General features: G+C 36.4%; 4 protein-coding genes across 5 annotated transcripts; 1 reads left to right on the top strand and 3 right to left on the bottom strand.

The window, feature by feature from the left end:
* Positions 1–4,749: 4,749 nt before the first annotated feature.
* On the bottom strand, positions 4,750–6,104 carry LOC113761987. Of its 2 annotated transcripts, XM_027305210.1 has the most exons (4): positions 5,969–6,104; positions 5,620–5,908; positions 5,339–5,488; positions 4,750–5,200 (listed from the first exon to the last, which is right to left on the bottom strand). In XM_027305210.1, exons 1-4 carry the CDS (start codon positions 6,013–6,015, stop codon positions 5,006–5,008), a joined length of 681 nt encoding a protein of 226 aa, XP_027161011.1. In that variant the 5' UTR covers positions 6,016–6,104; the 3' UTR covers positions 4,750–5,005. The 2 variants fall into 2 exon arrangements, with proteins under 2 accessions (XP_027161011.1, XP_027161010.1); XM_027305209.1 differs by having other exon boundaries at positions 5,620–6,104.
* Positions 6,105–9,722: 3,618 nt separating this feature from the next.
* On the top strand, positions 9,723–11,955 carry LOC113761345 (transcription factor DUO1). The gene is made up of 3 exons (XM_027304295.1): positions 9,723–9,898; positions 10,533–10,782; positions 11,205–11,955. Exons 1-3 carry the CDS (start codon positions 9,723–9,725, stop codon positions 11,718–11,720), a joined length of 942 nt encoding a protein of 313 aa, XP_027160096.1. The 3' UTR covers positions 11,721–11,955.
* Positions 11,956–12,164: 209 nt separating this feature from the next.
* LOC113761346 lies at positions 12,165–15,227 on the bottom strand. Its single transcript, XM_027304296.1, has 4 exons — positions 14,702–15,227; positions 13,671–13,829; positions 13,465–13,573; positions 12,165–12,641 (listed from the first exon to the last, which is right to left on the bottom strand). Exons 1-4 carry the CDS (start codon positions 15,080–15,082, stop codon positions 12,436–12,438), a joined length of 855 nt encoding a protein of 284 aa, XP_027160097.1. The 5' UTR covers positions 15,083–15,227; the 3' UTR covers positions 12,165–12,435.
* A 3,014-nt stretch (positions 15,228–18,241) lies between these two features.
* Positions 18,242–19,338, bottom strand: LOC113759342. Its single transcript, XM_027301908.1, has 3 exons — positions 19,070–19,338; positions 18,590–18,755; positions 18,242–18,328 (listed from the first exon to the last, which is right to left on the bottom strand). Exons 1-3 carry the CDS (start codon positions 19,336–19,338, stop codon positions 18,242–18,244), a joined length of 522 nt encoding a protein of 173 aa, XP_027157709.1.
* Positions 19,339–19,601: the final 263 nt, after the last annotated feature.

Here is a 19,601-nt window from a genome sequence, read left to right as displayed (position 1 = left end):
AAATTGGGATAATTTCAGAAACCTCCGCTGAGGTTTCATGAAATATCACCTAGCTTCCTTGAGCTTTTCAAAATCTTACTTAGCACCCTTGAAGTGATAAGTGGGTCACATGCAAATATCAAAGGTAATCAATTGTCAACAATATCCTAATATTTAAATTTTCTAAACTTGTTTTTCTTTCTTTAAATTTCTTGCTTTTCTTTAACAATGTCTATATATATATATACACACACATTCATATTTTATATATATAATTGAATTGCAAATATCAATGAAATATAGGATTTAATCAATGAAATATTCGGCGCATTTGAAGCAAAATAACTACAGGTTCTTTTTTTGTCCCTTTTTTGCGTTTCACAACTTCATTTATTTATTTGTTCCTATTCATGTAAAGTGCGAGAGAAATGAAGCAATCGAAACCCCAGTCTACGGTTTTTCAAATTCTAACTTTAGTAAAATTTTCATATTTCACACCCATAAAAATATCGATCTATTTTGAGTAAATTCTCAATATGATATTGAATTTGGATTTCATTTATTGCTAAGTTTTTTTTTTTGGCTCAAATGTGTGATTTTTACATGTTAATTGCCTTCAACGCTATGTAGAGTTTTATTTGTAAAAATGGTTTAAAAATAGTAGTTGCTTTTACTATCTCTCTCTACTATAAAAGTGACTATTAATTGTAACACAAAATCTTATCATCTTTCATCCTCTGATTTTTAAGATAGTTCCAATTTAGTACTTTTTTTTTTGGATTGTAAAATGTTCATTTTTATAGTTCAAGGGTATTAAAGGCACTAAAATAGTCTCTCTCCTCAAACATGAAATTTTTAATATTACCTTTGATTAGAAGGGCCAATAATATTATCAAAATGTCAATTCGAGGGGTGCTAAGTGAGATTTTGAAAATTTCAAGGGAGCTAAGTGATATTTCATAAAACCTTAGGGGAGGTTTCTAAAATTATTTATTTTGAATTTCGGTTATATCAAAGGCAACCTAACACTAACACCCAAAAAAATTAACTAAAAAAGTACCTTTCGTCTATCTCGCATCTCCATGAAACAAAATTAATCACAAAACTAAAGCTCATAATTGACTAGCCCTGAAAAATCCAAATCTCAAATTTCTTTCTCTGAATTAGCCCACAAGTCTACACCATACAAGCTCAACAAAGAGAGAAGGAGAATAGGTCACAGCTGCCATCATGGTTTAGCCGAGACCAAAGCCCCGTCAATTTTTTCATCAAAAATGGCGCTGTAAAACTCCTTTTCTGAAAAGTTGCATAACTTGTATTGCTGCCAAATTACCCTGAAATTAGGTTGAATCATGGAGGACTTTGGCTATATGTTACTCTTGATATTAGTTTCAAATTCCAAACGTGTTTCCTTTGCTTTCTTGCTATTTTGTGGGATTAAATTGTAGAACTTATCCAAAGGGAAAGTTGAAATTTCTTCGGGTGAAAGATTTTTTGGTTGAGCTTAAATCAACTCAACAAAATTTTCCCAGGAATTTCAAGCGCCTTGTTTGTTAATAGGGGGACGAAGAATCTTGACCGTAACCCTATGGCTCCTTTGCAATACATTCTCAACTCAATTTAAAGGGCACGTTGATAATTCCATCGCTATTCCAGTTAAACAGTTTGATTGTTCTTATTATTATTTTTATTTGACCATAAATGTAGTCGAAAAAACTGACTATTTCATTTTAATTCAGACCATGTTAATATTAGGACTGCACATGAGTCGAGTTGCTCGCAAGCATCGCTACGCGCGCAACTCGAGTCGAATTCGAATTGAATAAGTCGAATTTGAGTTCAAAAATACTCAACTCGTTAGCTCGCGAGTCGGCTTAATTATATATATATATATTTGTTATTTTAATAATAAAATTACAATATATCCCAAAAATTTTATTATTTGTTAAGCAAAAGTATTATTTTATTTATTTTTTAAAAAATTATATAATTATTTTTTATTTTTAAACTCAAATTTGAATCGAACTCAAACTCAAACTTTGCATAGAGAGTTTGTCGAGGTCAAGTTTGACAAAATTAAGTTAAGATTCAACTCAATTAAGTCAAAGTTCGATTTGACTCGATTCATTTGCACCACTAGTTCATCTATAGGTTCCAAATCACACGAAGCTAATTTACATATTTGTCCCAATTAAAGGAGCTTTTTTTTTTTTTTTTTGCATTTTTCCCAAAAAAAAAAAATCACGCGCAAACATGCTTTTAAAATCAGAAAGCGAAATGAATTCAAGTGCATACCATTATGGTTCACATTGGTTATCATTTGAGTAAGAGGTAGGAATTGATCAAATTCAAATTTTCCATGGGTTGGTAATATGTGGTAAAAACTAATAGTATAGTAATTTTTTTACACTAGTAACTTTAAATATATGTTATATGTGCATAATATAAATTTCAAATTTAAATACATGACAATCAAACGAGTAAACAGCACCAAACCCTAAAGACTAAGTATTTAACTTTTTATGCACTAACAACTTTGGACATATATCAAATGTGTATGATTTAATTTCAAATCATGTTATATGACATGATTTAAATATGCTCATGTAAAAAAAATTATACACCGATAATATATAAAAAATTTATCCGAAGACTAAATGCACACCACTTGGCTCCAATGCTTTTTTACGTTTATAAGTTGGGGATTAATATTTATACACTGTTGGTATAAAGCTTTTTTTTTTTTTTTTTTTTTTTACAAGCAAGTTTAAATGAATGCCATGCCATCACCATTCAAATTACAAATTCACTTTTTATCCATATGTCACCTGTTACTCTAAAAAATTTTTGCACTAACATTAATGTTATTGACACTTTGACATTATATACTCCTTCTGTTCTATTTTGATAGTCCTAATTTTTTTTCACACAGTTTAAGAAAAAGTAATTAATTTTGTTGAAACAATCAATTTAGATAGCTAATTTCTTAAAATATCCTCACATTAATTAGAGTACAACTTTATGAAAACTTAAATTAATAGTAAAAAAAAATCAACTCTCATTAAATGAGATAGGTTTATAATAATAACAACTTACATTGAATAAGGGTATTTTAAAAAAATTAAAATACAACTACATTTTTCAATTGAAAAGTGTACAACAATTAGGACAGACGAAAAAGAAAAACAGAACTATTAAAGTGGGACAGATGGAGTATAACATTAATGCTTTATAGAGACCATATGAGAACACTTTGCACCGATATTTTGTTGCGATGGGGCAGCCAATACAACTACCATCATTCACTGTGATACCAAATCTTCGTTTCGAGTATGTCTAGCGAAGATGAATTCGCAGGCATAACCAGTTTCGAGGATTTGAAGATACCTAATAAAAGATGAACTCACGCAGCAATTTTATTGAGGCTATTGCATGGATTGACCTCTATTTTACGCAATTTGGTGATAGATAAAATTTTCAGCAACAAGGTGTCAATAAATAGGTGCAAAAGTCGGTGACACAAACAGGCAGAGGGATCAACGCTTCTAATTTCAAATGGGAAGAAAAACAGGATCATATAAAAAGGCATAAAAAAAGTTTTCTAGAAACTGTTTCACAAGCCTCCCCCCACAGCTTATCATACTTGCAGGAAGCTTCCGTCAGGTTTGCGTAATTTAAAAGCACGTAAAAACTAGGAGATGTGAGTCTAATTATCAAAAACCCGAGGTAAGCTTTGTGCAATTATGATAAACTTCAACAGTGCCTGTGAAACCATCCCAAGTTCTAAACCAGAATGAAGGGCACAGATTAAAAATAGGAACACAAAATAGCCTACTTTACCACTAATGGCGCAGTTCTGCATAAACTAAGCATACCACGTACTGCAGTCAATTAAACATTTCTAATATGAACAATTTGGCCATTTAGTAGGCTAAGATATCATCATGATAGCAAGGAGTGCATCAAGCGATATAAGTGCAGTAATGGTTCCTCATGCTACTAGATTTCATTACCACAATACGAAATACAAGATTCATCTTCAAACAAAATTAACTAATATCTCCACAGCCCACAAATTTCAAATCCAAAACTCCCAAGAGGTTTTCAATCTATAATACAGCGCCCGTAGATTGCATCCACACAAAACATGCCAAAACCAGCAAAATCACACCAGAAACGATGCTAACAGACATCAAAATTTACTCATGAAGCACAATCAAGTCAATGTTGTTTAAGAGAACAAAAACCTACAAGCTAAACAAACTCAGCATGCATCTTTAGTCCTAAATATGCTATGGCTAGTGAAACTCACCCATGCCACCTATACACAGAAATTTAAATGAAACTAAAGGACAACACAAGTACCTCTAGAGCCTTCAAAGCACATGTACAGAAGGTACATGTCTGAAAATCTGAAAACACACAGCCATGCCAAACTAATGCTGTGGAGAAGTATGCAAAATTCTCCAGTGAATAGTTCAATAAATGGCTGAATCTATGCATCTAAGGTAAATATTAAAGAATGTTCCACTGTATCTTTTCCAATTGTTCAAGGACCTTCTTGACAAATTTTACAGGACGCATGAAATTTACGAACACAAAGGTAGTGTAAATTGTCTACAATATAGTCGAGCATGCCTTCCTATCAAAATAGAATGTAAATTTAACGACTCAAACCTGTAATTGCATATGAAGCACGAAAATAACAGCATTGAAAGATCTAAGAAACTTCTCACCTAGTTAAACAGTAACTGGAACTGGAGACCGTAATTAAACTGTCAAGACAAGCACCCACAATAGCTCCATATATGACACTCTCGGGTCACAATGTTTGAGAGACTTCATCTCAAAGGGCAACGGCACCCAGTTATCTTAAGTCTTAGGTACTAGACTGAATAAGTCGTCATACTACAGAAAAGGCATAAACATACTAAGACGACGACATATTAGACAGAAACTCGACATGTAAATGCATTAATACAGAGAGGGACAGAACAGTCTGTGCTTGTATCATCCAACACTATCATTAATCTAGTATTTTTTTCAGCCTAACGAGCATAACCATTCTTTGGTCCTCCCAGATACGTTCATAAACCTTAGCTTGAAAGGTCTTGAGCTCAGCAGTTTCAGCCTCTTCAGCTTGGAAGGTAATGTGAAAGACCTCACCAGCACACATGTATGAAGTTACCTTCTCAATATCTTTAAACCCAAATGGTACACCCTAAAAAAAAACAACTACTCCATAATTAATCTGAAAAGTAATGATCCAACAAGTAGATCACAAGGAGGAGCAACAGTATAAAAACGGACACAAACGCAAATATAAGGATGCGGGAATGCGGGAAAGAATTCAGTAAACCTTGGTATCTTTGTTCTTATCATTGAACTCTTTAAGTGCCATGATAGCCATTTCAACGAGATCTTTGTAAAGTTGAGGATCATTCTTAAAATTTCTAATGGGGACATAGATAGCCTCAGGACCACCCGGAAAAACATCTATGTCAAAACCCTGCAAAAGTAAATCAATCCAACATTCACAATTATCATTCCCGCCGGTATATATGCTGATGCTCAAAGAAAGATTAAAAAAAGAAAAAGAACAGGAAAGGAAGGAAACAGAGAATGGGAGAGAATACTAACATCGCTCTCCTCGATCTGTTCGAGGTACCGTTCAATGGTACTCTCGTCGGCCATCTTTTCGCCGCCGAATGGCTCGAAACCAATATAAGGATTACAACGGCGAGCGCGAGTTCTTGCTTGGGCATTCCTGATAAATTCCTCATAAGTCCCTGACTCCTTGAGACCCAGCCTCGGAGGAAGAAATGTTTTTTCAGCTGGTGGTGGTGGAGAAACGCATTTGTTTTTTCCCCACGATGATCCTCCACCGCTGCTCTCACCTCCAACTTTGCGCTCCGCTTCCGGCTTCAATTTCTGACGTTTGCCGCCGCTGCTCTCACCTCCAACTTTGCACTCCGCTTCCGGCTTCAATTTCTGACGTTTGCCGCGGACACGATTGCAGCCGCTGCTCTTACCCATCGGTTGTTTCTCACGTTTCCCACCAATACCGTTGGATTTGATCAGTTCTGATAGAATTTGCCTCGGTGGGGGTATACCGTATACGAAGGGTACCACGTCAATGAGCAGTTATATATATGGAGGAGTGATTAGACCGACTGGAGATTAATTTGATGGGCGTCCTTTTGGCGCTCTCGTACCCGCCCTGGTGTACAGATGAGGGCAGCTTGCTTGGTTTGGATTTGGGCCTGAAACATGTGGTAATGGAACTTTAATCTCTCCATTATATATTGGACTCGACCCACTTATGAGTTTGGACTTTTGAGTATTGCATTGTCCTCTAGTATTGCATTGAGCATTGGACTTTCGAGTAGCTAGTAGTAGTCTTGGAATTTTCCTTTTTTTTTCAATTTATTCTATTTAAAGAGATACGAGATTTAAAAAACGAGGAGGAGAAGCAAATTCGAACTCAAGACATGTACATCTTGAGTAGAAGAAGAGGGTGGAATTTTAAATAAGGATGCGTCTTTAATTCTCTATTACGGAGCAACTTCTTTTTTTCTTTTTTCTTTGAGTAGAAGCAGAGTTTAGATAGATTCGACTCTAACCATCACTACAGATCAAGATACACTCTCAGGACCATAAATAGCTTATACGGGTTGATTCAAATTGTCTGCTAACACAATTTTCACATTAACTAAAACTAAAATTAACTCGTGATTGCAAAAGTAGGTTTTGACTTTTGATACAATGTGCTGTTGTCATAGAGGTTTTCAAAATTAAGCATCAAATCATTTTCTTATTGTCAAATACAAACTCCTACTTTGATCTTTAAATTTCAAAATGTGATACTTTAATCCTTAAACTGTAAGCTTTGTCCTACTTGAGTGATGTTTTGAGATTTTGACCCAAAAAAAAAGGTAATACCTTTGAGAAAGTAGAATAGATTCAAGATTTAAGCGGGTATGCTTTAAGGACCAAAATGAAAATAATTTTATATCTTAAGGACTAAAATGGGATAAGCTGTACATTTTGGAGATTAAAGTAGAATAAATTTTATAGTTTAGGACTAAAGTGTCCAATTTTAAGGTTTAAGAACAAGGCAAGAGGTTAGGTATAGTTAAAAGACGCAAAGTGAAATTATGCAACAGTGAGTATATCAAGTGTAAAAACCCAGCGGCAACTCACGCTTTTATAATTATTCGAATATTTACCAAATAATACTTTCACATAAAAAAAACTTTCATTTATGCTTTAGATGTTTTAAAGTTAGTGAAGTAATAAAATGTTTTTCTCTTTCTTTCGATAATCCAAAAAAGACAATTGAGAGACGTTTTTTTGGTTGCTTCTTGGAGGTTATAAAAATGGGTTAATTTCAGAAACCTCCCTTGAGGTTTCCTTTAATCACACCTAGCACCCCCCAACTTTCAGAAATCACACTTACCACCCTTAGAATGACAACTTTCATCACATTGTCAGCCCTTTTGTGTAAGAATTGTATTTAAAAATTGTTTATAGGAGAGAGACTACTTTTCTATTCCACTTTTGCCCTTTTGGAAGATGAATTTTGAATTTACAAGATGAAAATAGAAATAAAACTATGTTGTGATATTATTTTAAAAGCTAAAGGGGTGCAAGTGTAATAAGCACAAGAAGCTTCTTAACATTGATACTATAGAGGACCGTTGGGCAAAACCATTCCAACCTGTCTCGTGCTTAAGCTGTATTAAGCAGATTGGAAACAAGATAACAATATCATTCATCATCGATTTTCTTTGGGCAAATTGCAGCAACTGGTGCATCAATCTAACACTGATTGCTATCTACATTTTTATTCAGATTACAAAATCAATTTGATGAAGTCCATGTACAACATGCAATGCTGTAATTGATTACCAACTGTTTTAGCCTTCATAGTCATAGGCAATTCAAAGTAGAAAGTTGAGAAAGTTGAGCCTGTTTTGTATGATACTTGTGACAATCCAATTAGATGTGTACTTCCCACGGTCACATGTTTAGCTAAGTCTAAGCCAAACTAAGATTCCAAAAAATGTGCTACTATTCATATATGTTCGTACAACTAATGCATCAATGTGTCTTTCCAAGCAACTATTGCATCAATGCGTTGCTATATATTATAAGATTAGTATATGGCAATGCATATTCCACCAGATGAAATACACCAAAAATACAATAAGTCTTCTATCATACATTTTGATAATAAAGAGTACTTGTACCACTTCAAAAACCAAGAGTAAGGATTGCAGGGAGCTTTTAGCATCGTTAAAACCACTTGGAAATGCCCTGATACAATGTGAAACAATCAGTTTACACGGGGTGATCTATGAGGTACAATCAGTTTACAAAAATGTACATTATGTTAGATGTTAGTTACTTGACTGTGTATATCTATAAAAGGTAGTGTAATGGTACGCATAAATTTGGAATGGTTATTTAGCCCTTTAATCAATTTGTGCATCTCCCTATAGTAGATGTGTAATTTTACTTGTATGAGTAGTCCTTGCTTGTCTGTGAGTACTTTACACGGGGTGATCTATGAGATACAATCAGTTTATAAAAATGTACATCATGTTAGGTGTTAGTTACTTGACTATGTATGCATGTAAAAGGGACCAAATTTGTCCTGATAATCATAAAATATTAGCTAACTTGTGGGAGCTAGATAATTACATGCTCACTTTTGAAGTTGTTACATTGCAGGGTGCTCTAAGGAGAGGAAAGCCTGGTAGAGGCATAGCTAACACGGGATTGGCAGGGGCTGTGCTTTGGGTAACTAAGTTTAATCTCATCATCTGATCATGTACCAAAAAATATATTTTGCACACATTATTAACTTGTTTATCATGTCTTCTGTGATTTAGGATCATGTACAAGGAAATGTGCCAGTGGTTGTTTCAAGTCAATAGAGTATCCTGGAATTAATGATAGTGCAAAGTAGTTAATGTAAACCTATTACTCCATTATATTGACTTTACAAGATAACAAAAATGGCGCTCAAATTGTGCGCCAAAAATGAGAGCAATGTTGTTCTTTCAATTTTCAATTAATATAGCCTCAATTTTTTTAATTTTTGCAGCATTTTCCTACACAAGAATTACTTAATAATAGGGGGTAGCATCGTAATTTCTCCTCTACTGATTGGTACAGCATGTCACTTCATTCTGCCAAGGATGGTAAGTGTAATTTCTAAAAGTTGGGGGGCGCTAGGTGTGATTAGGGAAACCTCAGGGGAGGTTTCTACAATTAACCCTATAAAAATTATAAATGAGAACAAGAAGCCCTAAATTGCCTCCTTTATTTTTTTTAAACTACAGAAAAAAGGAGAGGGCGTTGTTGTAACTTGACAGATTTGATTTTTGAACTATATAAAAGGCAAAAGGAAAAATTAAAATAAATTAAAATATTTTTTTTAAAAAAAAAGAAAAAAAAAAGGAGTAAGTGGGGCTGTGTAGTGGGTGCATGGTTGCAGTAACCGCCTTAACCGTCACCGCACCACAAAATAGAGCAAAACAAAACACACCCACTCAGAAGGAAACGGGGATAAAAGATACAGAAGAAAACAATTCCTGAGAGACAAGAATCTAGCGAAACATCTGAAGATTGACTTTTACCTTTTTCTGCTAGTATTATGGTAGGTCGTATATAAACAGATAGTGTGAGAAGTGGAGTGAATGGCTGGGAGAAGAGAAAGATTAACGTGTGATGAAATGGGTGAGATAAAGAAAGGCCCCTGGAAAGCAGAAGAAGATGAGGTTCTGATAAACCATGTCAAGAAATATGGCCCCAGAGACTGGAGCTCCATTCGATCCAAAGGCCTTTTGCAGCGTACTGGCAAGTCTTGTCGCCTCCGTTGGGTTAATAAACTTCGACCCAACTTAAAGAAGTAATGCATTTTCATCTCCATTTCACACTTTCATTGCCTTCCTTCCTCAGCATTTGTTCTCTTCTTTTCATGCATTTTCTCTCACTGTGTGTTTTTGGGTGTGCTAGCGTGGGTGTTTCGTTCTTTCTTTCGCTCTTCTGTAAATCACTTTTACGCATGCATTGATTAAGTTCCCTTATGGGCTTTTGGTATCAGGGCCTTTTCTTGTGTTTGTGAGTGCTATGAGAGGAATCTGTGCGTATATCTGGAAAATTGAAAAGTTGGGTCTTTTGAGCATGCTCGTTGTCTTCTATCTTTCTGATATTGCGCACAAATTGTCCAACTTTTGATTAGAATTTAGATTTTTTTTCTTTCAGCCCACTGCGCTGGAGTGTGTAAAAGTAGGAGCTTTTTTGTTTTAGAGGAAATTAAGTCTGTTTATGCCTATAGATGTGGTAATTATGTGCAGAAATTCTATGAACTTGGGTGAAAAATACAGTTTGATTCTGGTCTTTTCCAATCACTTTTGCTTGTGGAGTCGTATTCTACTAATATGATACTTACTTTTTGTGTGAAAGGAAGTGTTTTTATGCATGTAGAAGCAGTTGATGATGATAATGTATGTAAAGGTTGTTCCCTGTTTTTGGTTCAACAGCGGGGTAAAGTTCTCTGCAGAGGAGGAGAGGATTGTAATAGATCTTCAAGCACAATTTGGGAATAAGTGGGCAAAAATTGCAACGTATTTGCCTGGGAGAACAGACAATGATGTCAAGAACTTTTGGAGTAGCAGGCAGAAGAGGTTGGCGAGGATCTTGCAAACCCCTGCATCATCATCATCATCATCATCAAATAGGTCACAAAGAAACAAGCACGTCCCTGCTATTCATGATGTTCCTCCTTTTGAGGTAAGTAGAAATTGGTTCATGTCATCTGACAGATTTTAAAATGCATGTGCAATTAGTAGCAGATTTGCAATCATCAATTGCTTTTAGCATAACAATTACTTGTCCAAATCAAGTCTTGAGTCCAAAAGATCTAGATAAAGAAACCTCTGTATATTATTACCTGAATGAGATGACTCTTCAGTGGTACCCGATTAGGGCTCAGAGTTTACTCATACAAGTCTTGCATCTGATGGGATAGGAGCAAAAATGAAATGTCAAGCAGTAATCTCCTCCTTTTTTTTTTTTTCTTTTCTCTTGTCCACCTCCGATGGAAGACTGGATTTGGTTGTAGCAGATGATTCCCTGATTTTTCAGCTGTGATTTCTCCTTTATACATTTCAGATGTTCTTAATGTTTTCGGGTTTGTCTTTACAAAATTTTAGGCATCCAAGTTCAGTTCTTCAAGTGAGGAAGACTCGCTGCCTAAATCCCAGTCTTGCTTATCATTATATACCGTAAAATCTCTGACAGTGGAAATGGAAATGGTGCCATTACCAGAGCTAATGCATCCCAACACACTCAATTATGAGCAGAGTTTCCTTCCACCCGAGTTTGATTTGATTGAGAAGAAGCCATGCATTGAGACACTATCACAGCTTCCTTTTCCTCAGATTCCTAACTTCCAATCGGAGTTCGCACTTTCACTGGAAAACAACGAAGTTGTCACGAGACTTGGGGATCCTAACTACTTGGAGGCTTTTGGAAGTAGCATTTCTTCTGAATTAGGCAATGTGCAACTCCCCATCATGCCTACGTGTTTCGAATCAGAGAGAAGAAGCACTCAAATTGCTGCAAAGTGTGAAATTGGCAACCCTGTGACTCCAGATAGCTTCGTGGATGACTTCCCCATAGATATATTTGATCATATTGAACCCCTTCCTAGCCCATTAGACTGGTGATGGCAGCATTTTGGAGTGGTTGCATATGATCTCGGGCGGCCTAGCTTCTTTTCATTTCAAGTCTTAAGGCAGTAATGTTTAGTCAGTCCGTATTCATTATTGTGTAAGCGTTTGACAATATAACTAGTCGAACATCGTATTAAATTTCTTTGAATGTATCCGTTAGGTTAGGCTGATTTGCTATTTTGAATCAATCTATCATGTTTCTAAAGATTTTGCAATGCTGGTGCTGCATGTTACAACCACAGCAACTGTGAGGAACTTATAACCACAGCAACAGCAACTTTGTATTTTCAGTTTATTAAGTTTCCATTGACCAGAAAACGACTGAACCAAATTGGCTTATTCCAAGATCATGAATTTGTTCCAACAATAGGTTGTCTGTCTTATAGTGCATTATTTGGACCTTTGAGACATAGAAGAGACTATCCAAACACCAAAAAGTCCTAGCTAATGTAATTTCTAATTTCCTTCCTTGAAATGATTGCTTGCTGCAAACTTCATTGCTAGTTCGTAAAACAACTAAGGATGCAAGTAAAATGTACACACACCAAGTTGCAACTAATATCTAACACTTTCGGGAAAAACTAGTCCAGAATCTGGAATTGTATGACCACGTACGACATGTGTATAGTTGTTGGAACGTGATTGGTCTCACAAGTTTCGTCTCTGCAATTCGAACGATATACGTAAAAGAATTAGCAGAAGGATCAAATTATGTAGAATCTCGCTCAACACTAGATCCACAGTAACTGAGGCCATTTTCACCATCCTTTATATGGACCTTAAATGGTCCAGCAGTAAAAGACTCGTCTTCAGCAGGAAATACAGATCTGCTCAAGTGTGAATATCCGCAGTAGTCAGCTGCATATACCTGTGTGTTTTCTGCAAATGCTGTAACAGAAGACCCAACTCCTTCTCCTAGACATCAGAAACAGAGGCAAACAATGAATTTCTGAAAGCATAAATTTGAAGTCATAGCAGCAAGACCTACAAACTCATCATGCAAGGCAGAGTGATTAATGCTACTACATGCTACAACAAATGAATCCCATGAAACTCTGTGTTATTTCTGTATATTTAGACTTAATAAATGAACATTAAAAATGTTAAACCTATTAAAGAAAAACCACCCAGTTTACCTCTCTAAATACATATGCAAGCTCTACAAAACGCCTAGGATGTCTTCGCATCCAAAAGGAAACATAAGACAAATACAAGATATCCACTTCTTTGACTTTTATGTCTCCAACAGACATTAACATGTTACTCGGTTGATATTTTGTTCAAACTTCATATATTGAATTAGCATTAGTAGACAAGCACAAGTGTTGTGATCGCAAAATGCTCTTGTGAGTTACGCCTTCAAATGGAAACTGTTAGGATAGTGAAACTCATTCTATCCTCCAAACCAAACACAACCACCCCAGTACCACAACCTTCTTCTCCACCCCAAGAATGGATGTGGAATACCCAAAAACGATGAAGGAAGAAATGGAAAAACTAAATGGATGGATGTGGTTTCTATCCACGCAGAAGTTTATTTCTAAATCAGGAAGGTTTTTACCATTGCAACAAAGCTCAAAACGATACAATGCACTCAACAACATTTCACAGGTTTAACATGGGTCAAATAAAAACAGGAGCTCCACTTAGAATTTGATGAAGAACATCAAGTGCCTCATATGTCATGCTGTATGTAACTTAAATTGGAAACTGCATAGATAGACAAGCATGATCTTACCATGTGTCACAAGCAACAAGTTCTCTGAGGGATATTTATCAGCAAGTTCTTTTATGACTGAACAATATCTGATTCGAGCATCAGCTGGTAACTCTCCCCATTGTGGGATCTATGGTATCTCAGAAAGGAACATAATACAGAAGAATTCAACACAAACCCAAGACCTAATGAAGAAAAACCCTAGATACAAAACTTGCAAGAAGTACCTCCTTATCAACCGGTTCCACGCTGTGATCTATAGTTCCAGCTGGTAAGACAGCTTCACACTTAGAGATGTCAAAACCAAAGTCATAGTCCTTAGGAACATTCTCAGGTCTAACTGCAGTTGCATTCAACATTTCACACAATCCATACTCAACAGCGACCTGAAAAATGAGAAATAACAGGTTCAACTACAATATCAGAAGGACAAAAATATGTATCAGGAACTAAGTGCTTTTTATTTCTCACGATCCAGATACTACACAAGAGTTGAGAAATTGATAGACTGGTTGACGGTACTTTACTTTGCCATGCTCACAGCAGCCTTCTCCCTACTTTGGATACCAAAACGTAATTGAGTAACTTGTGACTGTAACCTGGCAGATTTGCAGTGTGCAAACACAGCTAAACGGCCCAAGGCTCCACACAACTGCATGGCTTCACAGAGTTTTTCCATGTTTGGTAGTATCTTGACCATTTAATGACTTCTAAAGTATTATGGTATCTGTTTAAAGACCCTTTCACTTCCTTCTTAAAGAACTGCTTAACTTATGATTTAGCATTTGTGTTCTTGTAATCTTTCTCGGTCATTTCAGTATTCAATTCCTAATTCTCCAACCTCTGAAGATTCAGTAATTCTTTTTTTCCTTCAAAACAAAAGAGTTACCCATAATCTCATTGGCTTCTAATGGATGACCCAACAAATGGATTACAATGGTGAGGCTGACTTTCTTGCTTTTGGAGACACAACGAAAAATGATTTTTTGCATATATGCTTCCTGATTTTCTCCGGTTCAACCAAAACAGCACCACACAAAAAAAAAAAATCTTCATCAAAGAAAAAACATATCATTTCTGTCGTAGGAAAACAGCCCATATCTATAAAAATAATAAAAAAATTAATCTAGAGATTTCCCCTCAAACAACCCCGTTAATAAGATTATTGCAAATAACCACGCAACCAAATTATTTCAACGAGAGAATCTATCTATAGAAAAAAGATGTACGCAATAAGTACGTATGCGTGATGAGGGACCTTGATTTTGGAGGGGTCGATGGTGATGCCGTTGGAGGAAGTGACGGTGAGATCGTCATCGTTGACGGCGCAGAGGCCGTGGACAACTTCGGTGGCGGTCTGGAGACACCGGAGAAATGGAGAAACGAAGACCCGATGGATAGGGAAATTAACGGGAGAGCGGCCGGCCCTGAACTTCCGACCGCGAGCAAAAGCCCGGTCTTTTCCATCTTGGGTTAATGGTGGATCCCAGGGCCGAGAGGCCTTGCTGGCCCACAACAAGTCGAAGTTGTCTAACCTGTCTCCGTGCCTCATTACGACGACGTGTTGCTCGAAGAAATCATGATTTACTTGTACCTCCTGCAGCTGTTGTTGTTCCCCATCGCCATCCGACTGGCCCATGGCCGCTCTTTCTTTTTCTCTTTCCTTCTTTTTATTATTATTATTATTATTTTTTTGGGGTTAAGGGGATGGGGTGTGTTAATTTGCTGTGTGAGCGAGCGTGTGTGTGTGTGTGTGTTTTGGTGCTAGTGTGTGAGATCGGGGATTGGATCTGGTAGAGTAGGGGGAACAATAAATAATGGGGTGATTACGTGGGACGAATAGAATTTAAAGAAGTGGATTAAGCCACGTGACTTCGCTGATTGGTCCTGGAAAGTGAGTGGAATTTGGGGTGGGGGAAGTAGCCCTGCTGCTCCAGGAGTTAGTGGAAGTCTCCTTAGGGGCAATTGCTCGGAAACCAAGGGACATGGCCTACATGTTTTGGATCAATCTAAAATACTCTTCCAGCCGGCAAGCTGCAGCATATCATGTCTACATACTATCTCGTATGGTGACACATTTTTTCTCATTATAATAATTAAAGCTTATCCTCTAGCCATCTGAAGGAAATGGGCAATCCCTAATTACATCAATGTAAAACTAATCGAGTAGGATGGCAACAGGGACATGTGCCCACTTTGCAAGTAAGCAATAAAATAAGGAAATTCACCTGTCTCAAAATCGTCTCGTTGTCATTCCTATTTTATGATAATAGCAATATCTCCAATCCGTATTATAATTTGGTTGTTACATGACTTTAAAAGTGGTACTCAATAGGGTCAGGGGTGATGGATCTGACTAGGTCCAATTGTGATCATCTTGTTGCTAAACGGGTACTGTATAATTTTATAATTTCATATAATATATTGTTGGTCTCCTTGCCAATTTTTCGTTTAACTACCACGTTGTCGGAGAAGTTATTAGGTGATTAAGGTATGTTAGGTGGACATTCATGTGATTTAAAGGTTTGTTAGGTGGCACTGTATAGATACCAGCAAAAAAGTATTGAGAATCCTTCTTGTCTAGCACTCACAGAAAAAAGAATTTGTACCCAACAACATCACAATCCTACAAGCAAAGTTGAGTATTTGAATATTTTCCCAGCCATGTGGGTACTCAATGCATGTGTTCTGCTATGGCGGCTTGTAAAGTATCATATTGTTAGAGAATACCGGTTTCTTCAATTAGACCGATTCTTGCTTTCGTTCAAGTAAGAGATTTGGACCCGAAATCTTTGCTCAAAAGAAAATGAATGCAATAATATCACAAATGATAATGTTCTGTTTGATTTAAGAACTATTCATTTGATGGTTATTCAACATCTTCGTCCAGTGACGTTTCCAAACCAACTCACAGCTGTCGACAGCTGGGAGGAGGGCAGGAACGGTTGCAGGAAGCAACAGTTTCTTGTAGAGGAGATTTGGCTCAAAAAAAAATGTAAGATTTAAATTACATTTTGTACATTGTTTTTCACATTATGTATGGGGTTCATAAAATTTTATTCTAAAATTAGACGTTGTTAAAAGTGAGTTACACTGTATGTAAAGTGAATTACATTTTGTCCATTTTGCACAAAATCGGCCCGAACGATTTTTCTGGCAACCGTTCAGGCCCCACGTCCGAATTGTAGCATGTGCTAAATTAACTTGGCCACTTACATTACGAAATCTTTATTTTTTTTTAATTAAAATTTTTGAAGTCTCTTGAAGAAGTGTTTAAAAGCTTATTTCCTTTATGATCTTATTTTGCCTTTTTGACTAGGAATAAAAGCCAAGTTTAGGGCAAAGGGGTGAAGATTGGATGGAACAAAAGGAAATGTGTTGCAAAACTTTTTAGGGGGACGAACTTCTAGAGATAAAGAGTAATAAAAGTTTCATAATCAAAAGGCTCTTAATAAGTAATCTCACCTCGTGGAAAGTATCAGAAAAGGACAAGGTCAATGATAGAGAGGATAGACTGGTGAAAGCATGAGAACTTTTCAAAGTTGTTTTTCTTGCGTGTTTCCTACTAAGCGCTCTACAAAGAGCCAAAGGCCATTACCCCAGAAAAACATAGGTTGTATTTGAATTAGTTATTTTTTAGGGTATTTTTAAAAAATTTTACTATAACTGTATATATGAAAAACTTTTACGATAGATATTTTTTGGATTGTTTTCAGAGGTATTTTTAAAATATGTTTTTGAATATTTTTATAATTTACAAATTTTTTGAGATTTTTTTTAAAATTTTACACGACCCACCACCACCCCCTCCGTTTTCCTTCCCCTCTCTCCTTTCTCTTCTTATTCTCTTCCTCTCTATTTTCCCCCTCCTCCTCCTCCTCCTCCCTCTTTCCTCTCCCTTCTCCCTTCTTCCCCTCCCTTCCTTCCTCCCAATCCCAAACCCTTCTCCCACTCGCGGGTGGTGGCTGTGATTTTAGCCACCACTCTAACTACGACCGTCTTGGTCATAGCTTCTGGTCGCGATTATATTTGATCGTGACTAGAAATGTTGTGGTTAGTGGAAAGGAAGGAAATTAAGGAGCGGGGAAAGGGAAAGAAGAAAGAAGGAAGGAGAAGGAGAGAGGAGGAGGAAAAAAAGGAAGAGGAGGAGGAGAGAGGAAGGAAAGATAGAAAGGGAGAGAGGAGACAGGGTCGTGGGTGTAGGGATGATGACGATAAGGTGGTAGCCGTGGTGGTGCAGAGTGATGGGTAGTGATGTATTTTTTTTTTTGTATATTTGGAGTTATTTTTGATATATTGTATGAATATAGTGTTTTTGGAGTTATTTTTGTTTGTGTATTACTGTAACATTGTATATAAAAAAATTATTTTTAAAAAGGTGAGGAATCCAAACAAAGCCATAAATAAATAAAAGAGCTAAAGGTGGGTCCCCAAAAAACTAAGAAGCTTCTTTATTTTTTTTTTTGGCTTTTCAAGCCTTCTATTTACAATTCCTCACTTTTATCACCTAATCCGCCCAACCCTTCCTCAGGCAATTTTGTAATACATTCCTGTAGGTGACGGCTAAATTAGTGAATTTCGAGCAGATAAAGGAACTAATTCGAGAAATTATCATGAACAAGAACTAAACCGGGTTAAGCCAAAACAAAAAACTCTACTAACACAGCAATAGCAATTTACCCGACTTGTTAGGTATATATCCTTATTTCAAATGGTTCAAGAGACGGCTAAGCCATTTCGACCGTGGGGCAAGGAAATAGAACTTAGAAGTGGTGGGCGTTTTTTCTTTCTTTTTCTATTAAGCTTGGGAAGTGTTGCCGAAGCCTTCACAAAACGTTGTAGAGAAGTCATTGCTTTTGGCACCACGTAAAGATCGAGGATCAAACTTCAAAATTTAGTGCAATCAACAATACAAATAAAAGACACTTTCATTTGACAATCATGGCTATCTCAGAAACATAAAAATAGGCCAAGGAAATAAAGAAAAACATCTGTGATCCACTACCCATTTTCTTTTCTACCAAATATAGAGCAATGGCTTCAAATAACGAGCACAAATTCGTTTAGGTTTCAAATCCAAGAACTTTTTTTTTTTTGAATTTCATAGCTTGTATGAAAACTAACAGCAATTTAACGAGACTTGTACTTCCTCAAGCGTATGGTTTTTGCCTCCGATGTTGATCTTTTCACGCTCCTTGTCCTTGAGAACCAACCTTGGAATGGAGGAGACCTTGAATGTAATTTTTCCAAATTCTGCACGTCCATTTCTTGGCATGTAGATAAAGACATCCTCTACGCAATTCCCATAGTTCCTTCCAGTTTAGAGAGAATCAAATACACCCGTAAGCACTTGTCAAAGTTCTTGGCAAATCCAATGACTACATATAATCAGCCAATATAACAACATTCTAAATAGTTTGTGGTTGTATATTACTATTCCAAGCTCGTACATTTACAAAAAATAGTGTCTTTTAGCATGCAATCCTTTACCACTTCACTTTAGAATCAACATGAATCCTTGTATCCAGTTTGTGGATGAACTACATTTCTTCTTTTTTTTTTAATGGCTAGCTAATCACATTACGATTAAGCTAACAAGATATAGGAAATCTTGGTTCAGGTCTACCTTTCAAAATAGCTAACAATTTCCCATTTCGACAGTGGATGACCCCGTGAGAATGTCATGAACAAGGACCGATCGACCAATGACGGCCCTTCAGTTGCAGGACTCCACTCCTTGGCAAAAGGGTTCAATGTGGATGTTGGGGGCTGTTGAGTGGTTATAAAGCCAGGAGTTGAATTCTTACTATCATGCATGTCTTCCTCTTCCTTATTATTCTTATCATTAATCCCTTTGGTAATTCCATCGTTCTCCAGTGTGTCCTCAAAGGTCATGTTGATTTAACGGGACAAGAATGCGTTTGCTTTGTAAAGGGAAATGTGGTTTAGCAAACTGGAAAGACTGTGCTAATACATTAATACTTGTCAGGAAATTTGCTAACTTTCGGTGTTCATTTATGGGGGACCTATTATTTTTGAACATAATGGTTGTATAGTAAGCAAGAGAAGAAAGTTTAGAACGGAAATAAATATTGTAGTGTTAAAGCTATTAAATTTAGTTCCAAAGGAAGGCAACCTTTTTATATTACAAATTGAAG

Source organism: Coffea eugenioides, chromosome 2 (assembly GCF_003713205.1).
Source record: "Coffea eugenioides isolate CCC68of chromosome 2, Ceug_1.0, whole genome shotgun sequence".
NCBI classification, from domain to species: Eukaryota; Viridiplantae; Streptophyta; class Magnoliopsida; order Gentianales; family Rubiaceae; genus Coffea; species Coffea eugenioides.
The sequence above is the reverse complement of the archived record's forward strand: the minus strand, read 5'-3'. Positions and strand labels throughout refer to the sequence as shown.

What these genes read in the sequence shown, in the direction of transcription:
- LOC113761987 (XM_027305209.1), bottom strand. Translation starts at nt 6,015, where the DNA reads ATGGGTAAGAGCAGCGGCTGCAATCGTGTCCGCGGCAAACGTCAGAAA. An exon ending in AACAGATCGAGGAGAGCGAT is followed by an intron (nt 5,489 to 5,619) that starts GTTAGTATTCTC and finishes TTACTTTTGCAG; the next exon opens with GGTTTTGACATAGATGTTTT. An exon ending in ATAAGAACAAAGATACCAAG is followed by an intron (nt 5,201 to 5,338) that starts GTTTACTGAATT and finishes GTTTTTTTTTAG; the next exon opens with GGTGTACCATTTGGGTTTAA.
- LOC113761345 (XM_027304295.1), top strand. Translation starts at nt 9,723, where the DNA reads ATGGGTGAGATAAAGAAAGGCCCCTGGAAAGCAGAAGAAGATGAGGTT. An exon ending in CTTCGACCCAACTTAAAGAA is followed by an intron (nt 9,899 to 10,532) that starts GTAATGCATTTT and finishes TTGGTTCAACAG; the next exon opens with CGGGGTAAAGTTCTCTGCAG. An exon ending in ATGATGTTCCTCCTTTTGAG is followed by an intron (nt 10,783 to 11,204) that starts GTAAGTAGAAAT and finishes ACAAAATTTTAG; the next exon opens with GCATCCAAGTTCAGTTCTTC.
- LOC113761346 (XM_027304296.1), bottom strand. Translation starts at nt 15,082, where the DNA reads ATGGGCCAGTCGGATGGCGATGGGGAACAACAACAGCTGCAGGAGGTA. An exon ending in TCGACCCCTCCAAAATCAAG is followed by an intron (nt 13,830 to 14,701) that starts GTCCCTCATCAC and finishes CTCATTTTTCAG; the next exon opens with GTCGCTGTTGAGTATGGATT. An exon ending in TGGAACCGGTTGATAAGGAG is followed by an intron (nt 13,574 to 13,670) that starts GTACTTCTTGCA and finishes GAGATACCATAG; the next exon opens with ATCCCACAATGGGGAGAGTT.
- LOC113759342 (XM_027301908.1), bottom strand. Translation starts at nt 19,338, where the DNA reads ATGACCTTTGAGGACACACTGGAGAACGATGGAATTACCAAAGGGATT. An exon ending in ATTGTTAGCTATTTTGAAAG is followed by an intron (nt 18,756 to 19,069) that starts GTAGACCTGAAC and finishes CTAAACTGGAAG; the next exon opens with GAACTATGGGAATTGCGTAG. An exon ending in AAAACCATACGCTTGAGGAA is followed by an intron (nt 18,329 to 18,589) that starts GTACAAGTCTCG and finishes TAAATTTTGAAG; the next exon opens with TTTGATCCTCGATCTTTACG.